General features: G+C 37.6%; 3 protein-coding genes across 4 annotated transcripts in view; 1 reads left to right on the forward strand and 2 right to left on the reverse strand.

Annotated features, from left to right (window-relative positions):
• Positions 1-7,953, forward strand: part of LOC113664208 (uncharacterized) — a 35,641-nt gene extending 27,688 nt beyond the window's left edge. For both annotated transcript variants that reach the window (XM_089204027.1, XM_089204028.1), the window contains exons 44-54: positions 2,870-2,953; positions 3,322-3,462; positions 3,569-3,652; positions 4,037-4,165; positions 4,663-4,719; positions 5,004-5,066; positions 5,161-5,271; positions 5,798-5,842; positions 5,983-6,703; positions 6,830-6,870; positions 7,367-7,953. In XM_089204027.1, coding sequence (XP_089060153.1) covers positions 2,870-2,953; positions 3,322-3,462; positions 3,569-3,652; positions 4,037-4,165; positions 4,663-4,719; positions 5,004-5,066; positions 5,161-5,271; positions 5,798-5,842; positions 5,983-6,703; positions 6,830-6,870; positions 7,367-7,447 — 1,557 coding nt within the window. In that variant the 3' untranslated portion in view covers positions 7,448-7,953. The remainder of the gene's footprint in view (positions 1-2,869; positions 2,954-3,321; positions 3,463-3,568; positions 3,653-4,036; positions 4,166-4,662; positions 4,720-5,003; positions 5,067-5,160; positions 5,272-5,797; positions 5,843-5,982; positions 6,704-6,829; positions 6,871-7,366) is intronic.
• LOC113676969 (melatonin receptor type 1B-B) lies at positions 46-1,799 on the reverse strand. Its single transcript, XM_027193714.2, has one exon. It carries the CDS (start codon positions 1,579-1,581, stop codon positions 610-612), a length of 972 nt encoding a protein of 323 aa, XP_027049515.2. The 5' UTR covers positions 1,582-1,799; the 3' UTR covers positions 46-609.
• A 6,102-nt stretch (positions 7,954-14,055) lies between the features above and the next one.
• Positions 14,056-16,816, reverse strand: LOC113677015 (uncharacterized). The gene is made up of 2 exons (XM_027193763.2): positions 16,661-16,816; positions 14,056-15,234 (listed from the first exon to the last, which is right to left on the reverse strand). Exons 1-2 carry the CDS (start codon positions 16,746-16,748, stop codon positions 14,369-14,371), a joined length of 954 nt encoding a protein of 317 aa, XP_027049564.1. The 5' UTR covers positions 16,749-16,816; the 3' UTR covers positions 14,056-14,368.
• Between the last annotated feature and the right edge of the window lie 475 nt (positions 16,817-17,291).

Raw genomic sequence — 17,291 nt, forward strand, 5'->3', positions numbered from 1 at the left:
TTACCCATGTCTTACTTTACAGAGGAAACTGTTACAATTTTGTCATCATGCTTTAGAAAATAAAAAGATGGAAAGAAAGAAAAAAATACACTGTGTTGTAGAATGTGAGTCGATTCTCAGACTCAATTTAAGTTCGGATGACAACAACTTCCGTGCCGTGCCAGAAGCCGTGCTTTGCATATTTAATTTATGTCTCTTAAAAACTTTAAGCTTTTATCTTTCCTAATTCTTTTTTCTTGATTCATAACAAACGTTCATTAAGAAATTGATACGTCTTTAATTTAAATCTATCAAATTAATAAGCGAACCCTTTTGACAAAAGTGGTTACAAGAAATTTGTTTTTCATTAAAGAAACTATGGAGTTGTGAAATAGCATAAGAAGCAATTTTAAAAAAATACACGGTGTAAATTAACCCTCAGAATGTTTTTATGTAAACATGAATTTTGTTTCCTTGGACGGCACTCAATCGCACTGTTAAAACTACTTTTTCTTCCGTAAAGATTTTTATTAACGCGGGTCACATTAATTCTGGATTTTTCCTCCGCTTGTCACTTTGCAACACAAATGTAGATCGCTGCGAAGCAGATTATGTGCTAATGTTAGAGGCTCAGCCATGTTGAGCAATTTCGTTCTTTCTTCTACAGAAATTCAAAACACGCAAGAATTCTGCTCTGAACGCTCTATTCATAACACCATATATAACAGGGTTAATGGTACAACTTCCAAAGCCAAGATATATGTATAAAATGAAAACCTGTCGTGGAATAGCAAGTTTATGTGCAGAGAAGGAATCAACCATGTCAATAATAGCTATAGGTCCCCAACAGAGAATAAAACCCAGCACAGCTGCGAATAGTGCCTTTGTTACTTTCACTTCCTCCACATTCAATCGAAGATTCGCCTCTTTTCTAGTAATGTTCATCTCCTGATTGTGTTGTTTGATGGTTATAAAAATCTTGTAATACGCGAAGGTGATGATTCCAATAGGAACAGAAATGTAGATAACATCCAAATACGCCATGTAAGCCATGTCCAGGTGCGGTGTCTCAAATTCCATAAAACAAATAACTTTACCGTAATGCACGGTAAATGTGGCCCATTGAGTCATCGATGAAAGTCCTGCACCAAGAGCTGCGAAAAGTGTCAAGGCAACCACAGAAATAAACGTTGATTTTACTTTAAAACGCTGACGATAAAGGGTGGGTTTCACCACGCGAAAATATCGGTTCACCGCCGTTGCAGTCATAAGCAACAAAGAGTTCAGCGCGCAGAAGAAACAAAAGAATCCTTGGAAATGACAAACAGCACTGTTAAATGGCCACTGTCCTGTTGTGAGAAGAACCACAGACATAGGCATGCAGAGGGCTGCCATCAGAGCATCTGATATGGCCAGAGTCACGACGTAGATGTTCGGTATGATGCGAAGTCTTTGATTACGATACACAGCCAAGCAGACCAGCATGTTACCAGTAAAGGCCAGTATGTTAATGAGTATCATAAGAGCACTTTCCAAGACTACCAAACCAACTGCACGTTGCTGCAGCTCTTGGGAAAGATTTGTAAGTCCTTCTATCACCATTTTAAGAGGAATAATAGGAAAACTTTAGAAGCCGTATGAATACATAAAACTTCAGGCTATTGGTAATTTTCTTCGTGACATCTTTTCAATGGGACACCTGTTCTATTTGAATTATGAGGGGGGTGTTAGAGCTGTCCAGATAAAACCGTTCTCACCCAAATGCAACACCAAAGCGACCACTGTTTGGCACTTCTTGGATAAAATATTTGATGCTGTTAATCTTTGGTGCAGCAGGTGTGATTTTGTTCCTTTTGAGTGGTTAATGGATAAAATGAAATGATATGCAAACTTTCATTGTTTATTCAGTAAAGTCTTGTTGAAATTAGGTCTTTTAAAGTCTTGAATTATCATATTAGCCTCAAGTTTGGCGGACAGTGTGTGATTGACACTTCCCAATACGGTCATGCTACGTGCTTCAATGATCGCTTCGTGAATGTGAGTGGATCGGTAGAAGGAAACCCGAAAATAAACCTTTACAAAACCTTACGGATAGTGGTTTACTATTCAATTTAAGACGCGCTACCCTGGAATCAACGGCTTACATGTACTTCATTTGGTTTATTATTTTTGCTTTTCAATTCCCTATTTAATGTCAACCCGAGAGAAAATACAATGACATCGCAGTCTAAATTTACGCCAAAAGTAGGTACAGAGTTATTCTAGAAAGTTTTGTTGTTTATCGTGGTTTTATATAGATAAATGAACGTTTGTCTTACGATGTAAGAGCCAGGACAATCAATTGTGTAATGATGGAGACGTTTCGACCTCTCTACTGCTGGTCTTCGTCAGGCGACCAGGTGGAAAGTTGACTTATAGCACCTTTGTTTAGGAGGAGGAAGTTTTATGTGGATGGCTTCTTTGGACCATACGTGTGTTCCAGTCAGTCGTGATCAATAAACCTCATCTGGTCCCAAACAGGAACGTGCCCCGTTTCATTTGCGTGTTCTGAGATCGCCGACTATTGAGTGCGAGTCGTATACCTCTTTCACGTCTCTTAATTCTCTCTTCTATCGCACTCCCTGTTTCACCGATGGTACTTTGCCACATTCACACGTGATCTTGTAAACAACGCCGTCCCGTTAGGCTAACTCGGTGGGAAGTTGCAGTTGCTGGAAATTAAGTGATAGTAACCTCTTCTTTTCATGTTCAGTTTGGACATAGGAAAGCAGATCTCTTTTTCCCGTACTGTTTTTGTGGTTAAATAAAAAGAAAAAGGGCCTGTAATGGATATTGTTGTTTAAATTTTTGGAAATTTACTTTACTTTGTTCATTTACCTCCTATTTTTAGGAGAAAGATAACTTCCAGAAGCATCTGATGCAAGTTGAGTCCAAATCTGAGGCTTATCAAATACACCTTGAACGGCTTCACGTAGTGAGTTATTCATGAATTCTGCGATTCGCTTACACCCACATTACAGACGTAATCGGCAGAGAAGTCATTGGCTGCGATGTCACACAGTCCTTTCCCTCCCTCAAACCCTCAAACCACCCTCCCCAATCAAATTTCCATTGCCTTTTAAATTTCTTGGGATACAAAGAAACCCTTTAAAATCGATGATGTCAATCATTTCGTTTTAAAACCTAAGGATAACAACTTTTAACTTTCTACTCGAATACGCTTACGTGTTGTCGTTCAATAAACCCCTTTATTTTGTTATCTTCTATCTTATAAAGATATAACTCTACTCTCGTTTTTCGCCGACTTTTTCTTTTCACGTTTTGTTTTGGTTCGATTTTCAGGAGTTCGACGCTGAGAAACAAAAATATTCCAGAGAAAAAGACTTGCTGTTGAATAAAGCAGAAGAACATCGCGTAAAAGCTAAGAAGTTTGCCGAAGAACTGAGCAATCTAAAACAGAACCATATGCAAACAAAACAAGAAGTGGGTGAAGTTTGTGCAGAGATGAGAAGGAGTCGATTTTGTATTCAGGATCACGTTTTTAGATTTATTCATTCATATATCTATTCATTTATTTATTTGATTTTAGCTAAATTTGCTCAGAGAAACTCTCGTAACAGATATTAAAGAGTTAAAGGAACACATCGAAGGAATGACGACTGAGATGAAATCAGTAAGTGAATTATTTTCCCGGGAGATGCTGAGTCGGAAATATGTGAATCCTTAGATCGACTCAGTACGGAGTATCAATTTAGATTATCTCCTTTGGTGTTTTCGGGCCTTTTTTGTGATACAACTGCCTCTCTCTCTTAACTTCTTTACTTAAATGTATTGGATCCAGATTTCTATAAGATATGAGGAATAATTCTGAAAAGACATAAGTTTAGGTTGTTTGCAAAGGAGTAGGTGGCTGACAGACGTTCCTGATATTGCTTTGTTCAAAGTCCTTTTTTAGACGAATTTTTTGGCTTTCTTCGTTTCACATTGGGGAAAGCTTGAGTTTTCTTTCTCGGAACACTACAGAATTAAGCGGATGACAAACACATTTCATTTGCAGGAATTGACTAGAAGCTTGAAGCAGGTTGAAAATTCAAAAGAAGAAGCAACTGATGAATTTGAACGGCTCCGAGACAAAAAAGAAGACATGGAAGCTCAGTTTGCCGCATTACAAAAATTGATCAACTCAGTGAGGACTTTTTAGATTCAGAATGAAAGTTTGATAGCATATGAATATACTCTTAATAAATAGATAATAATGCTTGGGCGCGCGTAGATATGGAATTTCCCCTCGAGTGTTTAACTCGATAGCTCACGAGTGAGCGCGAGTTGAACACGTACTATATCAACAGACGTGAAAAAATACGAAATTTTTTCACGTGTGTTGTTACGGCTTTTTTTCAGGGCCGGAAATCCTTGTATAACAGCGCAGTTTATGTGATAAGATTTAGTTATTACAACCGATGGATCCAGACTTCAGATTTTGCTAGCGGAGGAATTTTTAATGAACTGAAAAATGGGAATCACTTTTTGCGTAGGCTAGTCTAAACTTAAAAATTTTAAATTTTCATATTTCACGAAGATTTATAGGGTTTTTCATACAGGCCACATACATAGAATTTGTGTAAGCGTATCTGATAGTCATGTCATGAGTGATATCACTCTAAAATATTTATTTTGTTTCAGGCCAGGAAATTGGTATTGAAGGAGGAGAAACAAAAATCTGAAAATTCCAAAAGAGAGGTAAGGTGTATAACTGTAGTATTTGAATTGTGTCTACAGTAATCTTTGTCTCTTGTTTCTGTGGTAAGAAATATCAAGTGATGAATATTAACTGACCCGTGCATACGAGACTTATCCAAACAAGGCAAATTCCCCCGCGCTACAACAAACTTGACCTGAGTATAGTAAAAAATATGAATGTGGATTTTAGAAGCTGATGCCGTAATTAGTGTGTTACAGAAGAGACTGGGATTCTTGTAGTTTTCGTATATCCACGTCAATAACTCTTTTTTTGTGTTTTTCAGAAAGAAGACGCACTAATCAAAGAGAAGAGAGCAGTACTTAAGCAGCAACAGAGTTTTCTACGAGTAAGTTTTGATTGATTGTCACATTTTGTAGACCCTTCTAAGTTACAGGACCGAGAAATAAATGGATTGAGAAGTTATTGACTTTCATTCTCAGGCTCAAATTAGAAAACAGATGTCAACTAGGGCGGACATTCTTGACGAGGAAAGAAAAAGGGCAGAAGCTTCCCTTGAAGGACTAAAAAGCAAGTTAAAGAATCTGGAAGAGGTATATTGAATGATACTAGTGAAATCATGGGAAGTATCTCTCTTAGCTAGACTACTCTTTTTTTACCCAGTCTAGTTTTAATCTTTAATCACAGACCGTTAGTTTATGGGATTACTACCACTTTGAGCTCGAGTTGTCCCAAACGTGTAGTAGAGGGCGCGTGCGACCTGCATTATCCGTGCAGGAAAAACTGAAAAACCGCCAACATCACAAGATGAGTTTATTTCTATTGATTTAGGTATTAACATATCAGTAGTTTTATCAATTTTCGTTCAGTGAGATTCATTTATGTTCGATAAAAACAATGGTTCAAACTTTGCTGCTCACAAAGAGTTCAATAAAGCTTTACGAGGCACATGTTTTGTTAGCATTTCGTATAAAACCTGAATGGTAGTTCAACTTGTTCTGAAATTTAAGATCTCTATTGCATTTCTTTCACTCTCTCTGGCAGAGGCATGTATTGAGAGTAACTTTTTACTTTGAGTTGATGGAGAGCATGCCTTTATGTTTTATTTTAATTCTTCAGGTTATATCAAGGAAAGATGTCTGTGTCCAGGACTTCCGTTATAAAGTAAGAACATACCGATATATGAACCTTTCCGTAACTTTCACCGAGTTTCACTGTTTGAAACACTTCTAAAGTGTTTCAAACATAAAACATTTCATGTATATACTCAATAACTGTTGCCACTTCCTCTTTATTTTATGTAGCTCTTGAGAGATAGAGTTGAAGCAGAGAAAGTTGCAGACTCTAACAAACAAATTGACGAACTAAGAAGACGATTACGTCAACTGGAAGACGAAAAGGATTTAATCACAAGTCAAAGGAATCATTTGGTTACGTTGAATGAAGGCGCTAATGTACAAAGTTCTCCACTTAACTTAAAAGAATATGTGACTGAAAGAAATACGAAATTGATTTCTGTCAGACCCAGACGCTCCCTTGACTCTCTCACCGATGATAAATTGTATGCAAGATCTGTGAAACATGACGAGGAAGTTCCATGCCGTGATGTGGTGGGTCAAAACACAAGTTTGCCTCTTCATTTTCATGGCAAAACCTCACTTGATAAACTCGAACCCAACTCTGTGTCACATGACGTAGAGGTTAAAAAAGAAGTTGGCTTGGACTACGGGATGAGAAACACAAGGATCGTGACCAAGCGAAACCTGGGTTTGGAGCCGAACGAAAATCCTCCAGATCATTCATACGAACAAATTGCGATAAACTCGTCCTTACCAATGTTGAGAGAAGATCTTTCAGAAGATTTTGTTGAAAAAGATTTACCTCTCTCTGCAATTTCCAAAGAAAGCGAAACGAATAAGCTTTATCCGACTACCGTTAGTCCAACATCTGACCGTCGGAGACTGGTACAAGGGATGAAGGAACAGCAGTGGAAACCTGACAGGAATGCAGTTTGTTCAAGAAGAGGTGAGGATTAATCTTAGAGACTCTTTGTGCCAAGTACACGAGGTATACGTGTGCTTTAAGAAGAGTTCTTTATTTCACCACAGTCGTCAATTTTAAGATAACGTTTTCTCTTGTTGAATCTTTTAGATATATCTTCATCTACTTTCGCTGATGACAAAAAAAGCGAGGTAAGAAAAAGAGAGAGAATTAATGTCACTCCTTACATAAATGAGTATTTTTGTTTTTGCCATGTTAATTTTCAGTCAAGCGGTGAAGGTGAATCCTATAATGGACCACTTTGATGATATAGGGCTTTAAAACATTTTGTGAAACGCAGCAATCGATGTCGCTGATTGGTAGATAAGATCGAATTTAGCAAATGTGACACTGTAATATCATGAGGGCCCGTCCCTGAAGTGACAAACTTTTGAAAAGCTGGGAATACCAGGAGGTAAAAAGCTATCATACTTTCATAAGTTTGCAACGGATTCCGCCAAAAATTTCCGAATTTTCAAACTTGGCTTGATGAATTGATAATGACTTTTGCATTTCTCAAATGAAAAATTTTTGTTGAAGTCTTCAGTGGTAAGTTATCTTTCTTCGATTGTGACAAGGAAAATAGTGACTTTGAACAGTTTACAGCCACCTATTCTAATACGACACTCACCTTCTTGTATCCTTTAGTTTCTGTCTTCAGTTCATCGTATAAAGAATGAAAAGGTCAAAGAGCTTGAACTCAGTTTGCGGAGGCTCTTCTTTACGTGACTTCAGGAAAGCTTCAAAGACTTAACTTGAAAGGAGTCTTAACGTTTCTACGATGATGAAGAAAACCACTCCTTACAACATCTTCAAGGGACGAAAGGTTTTCATCTTTCATGGTCTTTCAAGTGGCGATGTGTCCTAATAACAGAAGTAAAGGAAAACCAAAGATGCATTTTTTCAGCCTAGAAGGAGGACCAGGAAATGAAGGGGAAAAGTATTATTCACTTCGAAAAAACTGTGGCTCGATTAATGGGACAGTTTACGTGTATATAAATAACAGACTACGAAGCTGAAAGAACGAAATAACAGACTGCGAAGCTGAATGATTTCTTGTAATACTTTGGCTTGGAGTTATTTTTTAGCACAATGACAAATTTAAAGTTGTTTCAAAAGAAATTTAAGAAAAGTGGAATATTTTCAGAGCAGATATATGGTGTTCTTTTGACTTATATTTTTATGTCTTAATTTGCATTTTTCAAAAACTTAATGCAAAATAGCGAGTTAACTTCTGTCTTTTGTAACTGATCGAGTCGTTTAAGGACAAAACCAATGCAGACTACCCCAACCTTTTTTCAAAAATGTGTTTTGAATTTCTCAGCGCTTTCCCCCCTAACTTCAAAAAATCTTTTATCAACAATCACTTGGCATAAACAGTTTATTCTTATTGTGGAATTTTCTGTCAGCAATGAAATGGAACATCCATGATATGTTACTAAGGATTTTTTTAATTTGCCACAAATAATTCAAATAATACTCTTTAAAACGCCTTAGTATAAAAGGTTACCATCGTTGTTGAACTTCTAGATCACTGATAGATCTCAACTGAAAACGCGATAGTAATTTGAACCTTTTCAACGCGTTCATATAATGACCATTACATGAAGTCATTTGTCTCTTTCGTCCTTCGCCTTCACTAACTGTTATCCCTAGCCTACAACCCCTGCCATTTTCCCCGTCTGAGTTTGTGACTGAGTGAAACAAATTCTACTCTACTTCCCGGCGTCAGGCGGGACTATCCAGTTTGATCAAATGATCCGGCGATTAACAAGTTTGTGATCAGTGTCGACAATATTCGGGCACCCAAGGATGTAAGGGATAGCATCAGCTGATTCCGTTAAAGAGGAGAATGATAACCAGAAAAAAAAGCTTTCTTATTTTGCGTTCCTCAGTCGAGCAGAGGCAAACCTGTGGGGTGAGACACACGCTAAAGGTGGAGGGCGAAAAAAAAACACGTTCGCCTCGAGTTAGCCTACGCTCACCAAAATAAGCCTGTTTGCCATGGTAGTCAAATTCAAAATCTGTGCCCCAATAATAAAGTTCAAATTAACCGACGCGTCTTTCTGAGGAAGAAGATAGGTGTTTTCTTCTTCTGAAAGGAGAAGAGGCCGCGGTCATCTGGTTATTTAAGGAACCAGTGTGGCGTTGAGTATGACGGGTAAACGGCACTCAACTCTAACGCACAACGAACAAAAAAAAATTTACGAATCACGAGGCATCTTGAGGGACATAGATTACACGTGTCATTTGATAACAAATTATTCTCCGTTTAGAACAAAAAAAGGAATTCTTACATCAATAGACAAGCACGACTCTATTTTCATTTATAATGACGTAAAACTAACGTATGAATGAATAAAATTAACCGGGACTATTAACTTTTCCAATTCATCTCTTTTTTATTCATTCGTAATATTTTTTTTTGTGAGACCAAAAAGATGGGCGCGCGTGTGGGTGTGTGCACGTGTGTTCATTGACGTCAAAATTCCATATTTCGTCTGATTATCAGCTTTCTGTTGGCAACACATGCTCACAAATAGTAAACAAAAGAAAGGTGTGATCGCCCCCCACGAAGTTCCTTAAGAGTGCCGATACTGCACCGCATGATTTTGAAAAAACTTTATGCCCACCTTGACTTGTAACAAAACCTTGAGGCACTTTTTGGCTTTAGTTACCGCGGCAATAGACATTGGAGAAAGAAAGGACAAACTCCGATCAACATACTTTTCAAACAAAGACGATACAGTGCTGTTGACGGGAGAAAAATCATTTAGCCAATATTTCTATAGCGAACATGAAGCTCTCTTATCGTAGAAATGTCTAAAGAACCAAAGCAAAGAACAAGATTGTTTTAACGAATTGCAATGGGTAAATTTGAATTCAAGACGTGCAGGCGTGCGGCGGTCATTTTAGTATTGTTAGGCAGATTAGATCTAAAAGCAGCTGGAGGTGTTTTTAATCGGACGGGAAGATGCTGGGATTCTTTGGTTCCTAAAATTGCCTTAAGATTCTCCTTAAGATAAAGCTTAGAAGGAACGTGATTAAAGCTTTTAAATCGTTATCTTTCCCACTTAAATCGAACATTATTTGGTAAGCGCATTTAGCAAGTTATGCAGTGTTAACATTTTTGTTAAACAAAGTAGTACAGCCATTCTTTCATCAGACATAGGGAAGTGTTTGTTTCCAACGAAGACCACGAGGATTTTTACATGGAATATTTGCACATAAGCAATTCATTTCTATTTCGTATTGCAGGTACTCGCTTGCGCGAGCTAGACGCTTCCGAAATCAAACAGAGTCAGCAGCTGTGTAAACACGGGTTTTTAATTTGTATATGTGAGAGGTTAAACCTCGTGTTTGTATCAACAGTATCAATCTTTGTTTAACATGAATTACAGGAGGTTGCGAATAATATGATCGACCCACTTGCCCTTGCCTGAATTCCATCAAATCTTTTTGTTATCATGATGTGCTCCTCGTCATTGCACCTGTGATATTCACAATCGAACTGCGCATCAAATGTTTATCTTCACAAACACATGTCATCAATGAAGGAAGACGATCTCAAACTAGCACTAGCCGTGTGGGTGTAATAAGATATAAGAGAGCAGATCTTCATGTCAGTTTACAAGCCTCTCTGTACAAAACATTTGCCTAATTGATTTGTGGTTTGAGCGTTTGAAAGTACGTGGTTGTTCCTATTCTAATTTCTATCAATGGAATAAATCGGCCTTGTTGACGAAAAAGATGCATGGAGCATATATACAGACCGGTTTGACGGTTATTTAAAATATCAATTTTAAATATTTTTTGGTAGTTTCGTGTGGCTTTTAATAAAAAAAAAAAAGGAGTACTCAACAAACGCAGTATACTTGACGCCTTTATTTCCTTTAGCACAAACTTATCTAAAAAGTAATGATGATAACTAACTAGTGCTAAGAATTCTTTTTGTTCATCTCTTGAATGTTAACAGAGAGTAAGCCAAGGATACATTTTTTTGAGAGCTAAAGAAAAGGAAAACAATCCAAGTCTTAAACCAGGAAGAACTTTCAGATTCACTGTCGCATGTCGTGATACCGAGTCACAGAAAATTGGTTGTCGACATACATTTCACATAACCACGTATCTGGCTACGAGTTCTCCGTAGCTTGATGAAAGAGCATCTTACAGCAAAATTATAAGGCCTGTGGTGGAAATCTTTTAGGACTCATATTTTGTCTCTAGATGCAAAGTTCGAGTTCTATTTTCGTTAGAAGATATCCTCAGTCGCACTCAGTCCTCTTTTAATTTCACTCTTCTTTGTGATATGTCAGAAAAGCGGGAATTTGAGGGGCTCGTACTACAAATAATTTTTAATATTTCTCATGTTTCCAAAAAACGAATGAACCACATCTGTAATAAATCACAGATCGTCATTAACTTGGCTTATTATTTGTCATGAAAGACATTAGAAAACAATCCAGCTTTTCTTAAAATAATTAATTGTATGTGATTGAAGGGTTGATTGCGGGCGTTAGGAGAAAGATCTAAATCCGATACTTTAGTCGCTTCAATAATGAGCATAATTACAATTTTCGCAAGGGAAAACAGCTGTACTGACCCTCTGGGTTCGCCCGTGAGACAAATTTTGAGAATAATGATATCCGGTCAGTTCACGACTAAAAACCCATTTCAAAGCACATGGATACCGAGACACCGCCTCTTATTTTTTGAAAAAAATAAGTGCTGATTTATTCTCTTATAAATACGATGGGAAAATATTTGTGGAGGACTGATTTTTGAATCTGGATGTTTCAAGGCAGAACTATTGGGAAGTCGTGTTTGCATGGGGTCACCCACATATTTATGAGGCGTTCAAAATATTGACACTAGAAGGGAAGCATTGTTTGCAAGCAATTATTAGTTTGCTGTTAGCAAGCTGGAATCCTGTTCAAAGAGAACCATCACTTCTGTTTCATTAAATGACATTCAAAACAATATGTTAGACAAAACTCCCTCGTATTCAAAATCAACATGTGACGACGCTGTTAGTGTTCAGTAGCTGCTATATCAGAAGTAGGAAAGGCAAAATAGATCGTGTTGGCTCGATGCAAACGAACACAAATAAATACAATTTAGACTCATTAAGAGATTTTAAGTCCCTTTTTGCAACTTCGTAAGAGTCATTTCATATTGTCTTTTTATTGTCTTCTGTTCAACGTCCAGTACACGACATTGTACCAGCAGGTTACGGTTTTTGAAACGCATTTTATGGTTCTGGCTGTGCAATTGATTTCACTGAATTGCGGCTTGATCTTATACTGAATACACCGTCGGGAAAAGTTTTAAGAATTCACAACGCCTCTTCTCATTTTAAGGCTATTATGAGGTAATAGCCAGAGGGATTTCTTATCAAAACGGCTGTCTTTCTCTCTATTGTTTGAAGGTAAGATTCCAACATTTGTGATCACGAAACTGGGATGTCTTCCTCGCGAAATAATAGCAGGTGGTAGCCCATGTAAATTGCATTCCGCTGGGACGTGTTCTTGTCACTAGGAAACGAGTGTTTTTCAAGGAGTTGTTCTGTTGCAGAATATCACCGTCAGCGGGTACCAGAAGTTTTTTTAGATTTAAGCGAAGTTTTCGGTGAGGATCTCAGTCTTTTGATGATAGTCTAGGTGTTTCTCCTTTATTTGTATTTCAATGTCGCCGCATCTTTATGGGTTGTTTTGTTTAATACATTTGCAAAATAGGGTGTTTAATTTACAAGATTTTTATCTAAACCTAATGCTAACCCTGGCTTCACAGAGTAAGATATATCCTTCTTCTAGAACAGGTATCACGCTATTTTTGGTCTCAAATACTTGTCGCAAGTCAGTAAGAAAAAAAAAAAAAAAAAAACCGAACAAAACAAAACAAAATAATAACCAAAGAACAAAGAAATTCTCAATATAATGTACATGTGACTTGAATACTTTGAATAAACGTCGGCGTACAGCTTTAATTTGTTGACTTTTTTAATAATGCCGTTCTTGGTGGTAAGAAAACCAACGCTATGATGTCTCAGGGTGATAAATATCATGACGGGAAATATAACAAATAAGAATCTGCATTACCGCATTTTTCTATTGGCCTGGGTTAACTCGATTTTACGAACATTTTGCTTCTTTTTAGAAAATTCAAAGCAAGGCATGATTATTCAAAGAGATAAAAACACGTTTGAAAGGGAATTTAATATTAACGCAGGTCGCGTGAAGTGTTTTCAAGTGCCTTTGGTATCGTAGGAACCGCTCTTATTTCTTTACTTTTCAGTCAGTTTAGGAAACAAATATTTCTGCGTGATGAGGGATTTTTGTGTACAGGATCGGCAGGGGACTGTCATCCAAAATTTCTCTCACATTTTGGTATGAAGAACTGATTCACTTTCTCTCTTGTGACAACTTCAAAAATAATTGATACGTAATTGGCATTTTCTAGCCACGATGAATACAATAAATCAATAGATATCTCCATTTTCTAAAAAGGGATTGAAAAGAGCATGGATTTTCTTTGTTTAATCATATTATTCAGGTTATACAGCCGAACATATTCAAGAGAGACAGAACCATGTGAAAAGAAAGGGTACCTGTATCCCAGCTTACAGCATACTGTAAACGATAATTTTGGAATCAAGTTATTTTCGATGTTATGATAGCAAGTTCGAATTTTGCTTTATGTCGAGCGATAGAAGCAACCTCAATTTACCTGGCACTCCAACCCACCTGTTATGTGAACGATACTATCATTTGTCATTATGTTTGTTTACAGAATAGTACTCATCTTCTCTCTGCGGACAAACAACCCTTTTGTAGAATTTTACTGCACGCTACATTTCCTTGAAAAAACTGCCTAGTTACTGCCCGCTTCAAACAAAAGATAATATCTTTTCAAGCCATTATAAAATGTTGTCGTCGGCGGTTTTGTTCAGAAAATATCAATAACTGATCTTAATGCTTATTTCTGGCAAAATTTACATTTAGTCAACGTGTTACCTGCTAGTTATGCTCAAAAGAATAGTTTCAATTCAAATTAATTGTTACTACTGCTTAGAAAAAAAACCAAGGCATAATAAATTTTTATGGTATATTATTTTGCTTTGACCTCACCATTACGTACGATCAAGACTCTTTAGGCGCAGTTAGAGGCTTGGAAGTTCTCCCTAAAGTTCCTGTTTACTCATTGTAAGATAAATAGAAATAAAAAGGGACTGAAATATTTCGTTTCGTGTCGCTTATAAAGATGGATGACAGCGACGCTAGGTACTGTGTGGAAAACGAAACACCCGTCTGGGAGAAGTTGAATACAGTATACCCAAATAAGTTTGATTATTTTTAATTGTTCTTAGTTTCTTGCTAAAACTATTGAGGCTTCTTAAAAATAAGGTTCGGAATAAGTGTTCTATTTTCTATAAAGGTGATAAGTTTCTCAAGGGTTTTTTTTCTCTTTACAATACAATACGAAGATGGTCTAAAATACATATTTAGAAGAGCATATTTGAAATCAAGTTTGATTTTATGGCTTTTCGTTCGTAAAGTTTGTGGCTAGCAAATTGTTTATATGCAGACAATCCCTAGTTTCTAAACAACTCGATGTATTTTCTAGGAGTTTCCTATGGCTTCTTGAAGGAGTTCACTTAGTGTTTCCGTCTTCCAAACTTGATCTATACTCGTGCCTCATAGTGTGCCGACGAACATCAACTTTCCTGTAGAACCTTCTGCCGCAAATTTTACAGGGGAAGGGTTTAATTCCGGTATGCCGCCTCATGTGAGTAAGCATGTTAGAGGATTGACTGAAAACCTTGCCGCACTGCTTACACTGAAATGGTTTCACCCCAGTGTGCATCAACGTGTGCTTTTTCATGTCGGATTTGCGGAGGAAGTTTTTTCCACAGTAACTGCACGAATAAGGCTTGTGATCGGAATGAATAAGTTTGTGTGTTGAGAGACTTGACGGCCTCTTAAATTCTTTCCCACATTCTTGGCATTTATATACCTTTGTTTTCAAGGAGGTTGGCTCTCCTGAGGTGAGATCCTCGCTGTCCACACTTTCTTGACGCCCAAAAAATTCGCCTAAATTCGAAATAGGATCGCGGCACTCTGTTACTCTTGCCGGAGCAAAGAAGGACTCTTGACCAGTGAAGCCTCTTTGAAGGAAGGGCGACTGTTGAGCGAAATGACGATAAGCAAACGGGTCTGGGCTGACGGTGAGACTTGGGCAGCTGTAAGGAAATGATAGTCCACCATAGCGCGGCACAGGCCTCAAAACCAAAGGCGACGGTGGAGCGGGAGGAAACGGAAGCGCTCTTGGAAGAGCAAACGGGAACTTTGAATCAAAGTATTCTACACCATGTCGCCGGGGAAGTGTCGGCAAAGGGATGCGTGGGGTATAAGTTTCCTGAGCGAGGTTTAAAGATGAATTTTTAGCAGAAGAAGTGACACTGGATCCTGTTTCGAATGCTTTGTCTTCAACGGAAGGTCCCTTCTCCGTTTTAACTTCTGTAAGAGAAAGTGATTTGATATGATTATTTTAATAAAAGCTGTGAGCTTTTTGAATAGATGGGTATTTTTCATTAAAGAAGAATTTTGTAAAGTGGTATCAATTCTCATGAAAGCAACACCAAACTCTTCGCACATAGCTGTTGGGGTAATGGGCTACCAAGTAACCGCAGATATGGCGCATTTGAAAGACACCTTTATATTGCATCAAATGTTCTCACGTACGCCCAAGAGTTTTTTTTTCCAGATCAAAGGTACACTGATGAAAAATGTGTTTTTGGCTTTCAAGCGTCGGAGTAAATTCATATTTCCGAAAAAAAAAAAAAAAAAAAAGAATACGAGAATGATAAAGAGGTTCGCTCACGGATTGAGCCTCGAATTAGCCAAAGTTGGCTTTATTAAGGAAATCTCTCCACAGATCGCTAAATCTTGTATTATTTGCACTTTTCCGAATTTCTCGCACTAATGTTCCATACGCTAAGATTCAAACAGGTTTACATTGCCATCATTAATCTTTCAGTCCTTGCTGCAAAATCTTTTACCTCGACCGGTTTTAACCCTGCGGGTTTGGCGGTCAAGGTCGTCAAAATCGGTTGAAAATTAGTCACTTATAGACAACATGTAAAAGATTCGTGAAAAGATTCCCTCCTCACAATCTGTTCAGAACCTACAAAAACTACCTTGGTGACTAAAAATGCGCAGAGCTCTTTGCAATAACGAGTAGTCCTTCATAAGGCGTGTTTATTTTCGTAGATTTTGAAAGTTATTTCACTGGATAGGCGAATTAAATGGATGGGCGAACAGATTAGCGCGCTAAGAAAATAATGGCTGTATTTAACTCACATTAATGGTCTCATTTTTACCAATATTCAAAGAGTAAGCAAACATTATCTCTTCCAAAAAAAGCGCGTTACAGTTTTTATTTGATTGCGTAAGTCTCTTTTCGAAACTCGTGGGTAATAAGATTTGCGGATTAAAGATATCTTAAACAACTTTTCGTGACTTGGAAACATCGACCCTCGCTAAAGGCGTAAACCAGCAAGTAAGACTGTTAAAAGAACTCGAACACTGCAATGCTTAGTACAGTTCTATTTAAAACAGTTGGCGGTTAGAGCTCTCCAACGAGAGATCGTTTTTTGTAAGGATCCTAATCTCGCTTGGAAGAGTAATCCTAGGAGTTGAGAGTTCTTCCTACGTGATTTGCAACTCCTCTTTCCTAGTGGTGAAAGTTTATGCAACTCGGTTCATCCCGCTCAATTTAATATCTCGAGGCTGGTCTTTAAACATCGCAGCCTCTTGCGAACAATCAATCATGTTTAAGTCATATTTTCTCTTCTCTTTGATCATTTCAGGATTAAAAAAAAGCCAAATTGGACAAAAAAGGGCCAATTTTATGCTGGCCGCGTGAAAAACTCGACTCGCTCACCTGGAAGTTTTTGCTGATTTGAATCTGGACATTTCTCCAAGGAAGGAGAGTTAGTTTGCCTTGCTCTGACTAGGAATGACCGCGGCATGCTGCCCCTCTGATCCTGAACACCGACTTGGAAATGACAGACAATTACAGGGGCCGCTTTTAAAAGTCCTCTGCAAATATGTAAATTGGAGTTTAATTAGTTTCTTTTCATTTGGATACCTTTTTATGACGGGTTGCTCTGGATGTCTCGAAGTATTCTGCATTAATTTGTTACGAACCCATTCAGTGGCATATCGAATATTCATTGCCAAAAAATTACTCTTTCTCAAACTTTCTTGCGACATATTTGTTTCTGAGATGGGAAAAAACTTGTTCTTACGTCGCGGAGAATATGCATACATATCCATTTTCTTGCAAATTTTGAAATTAGCCATTTGTTTTGTTTAAGCGATTATCATAACTATCCTGAGACAAACCAGTGGTAAACAGATGGAGAAAGCGAACAATGGCTATTTAAACACAATTTCGTAGGACCATTCTCACCTTGATTCCATAAGCGTTCGATTTTCTCGCAGAAGACTCTACAACAATGTTATTTTGATGCTTAAAAGCTTTCTTTCTCAGTCGAAAATTAGAGACTTGT

This window comes from Pocillopora damicornis, chromosome 4 (assembly GCF_964200805.1).
Source record: "Pocillopora damicornis chromosome 4, jaPocDami1.2, whole genome shotgun sequence".
NCBI lineage: Eukaryota > Metazoa > Cnidaria > Anthozoa > Scleractinia > Pocilloporidae > Pocillopora > Pocillopora damicornis.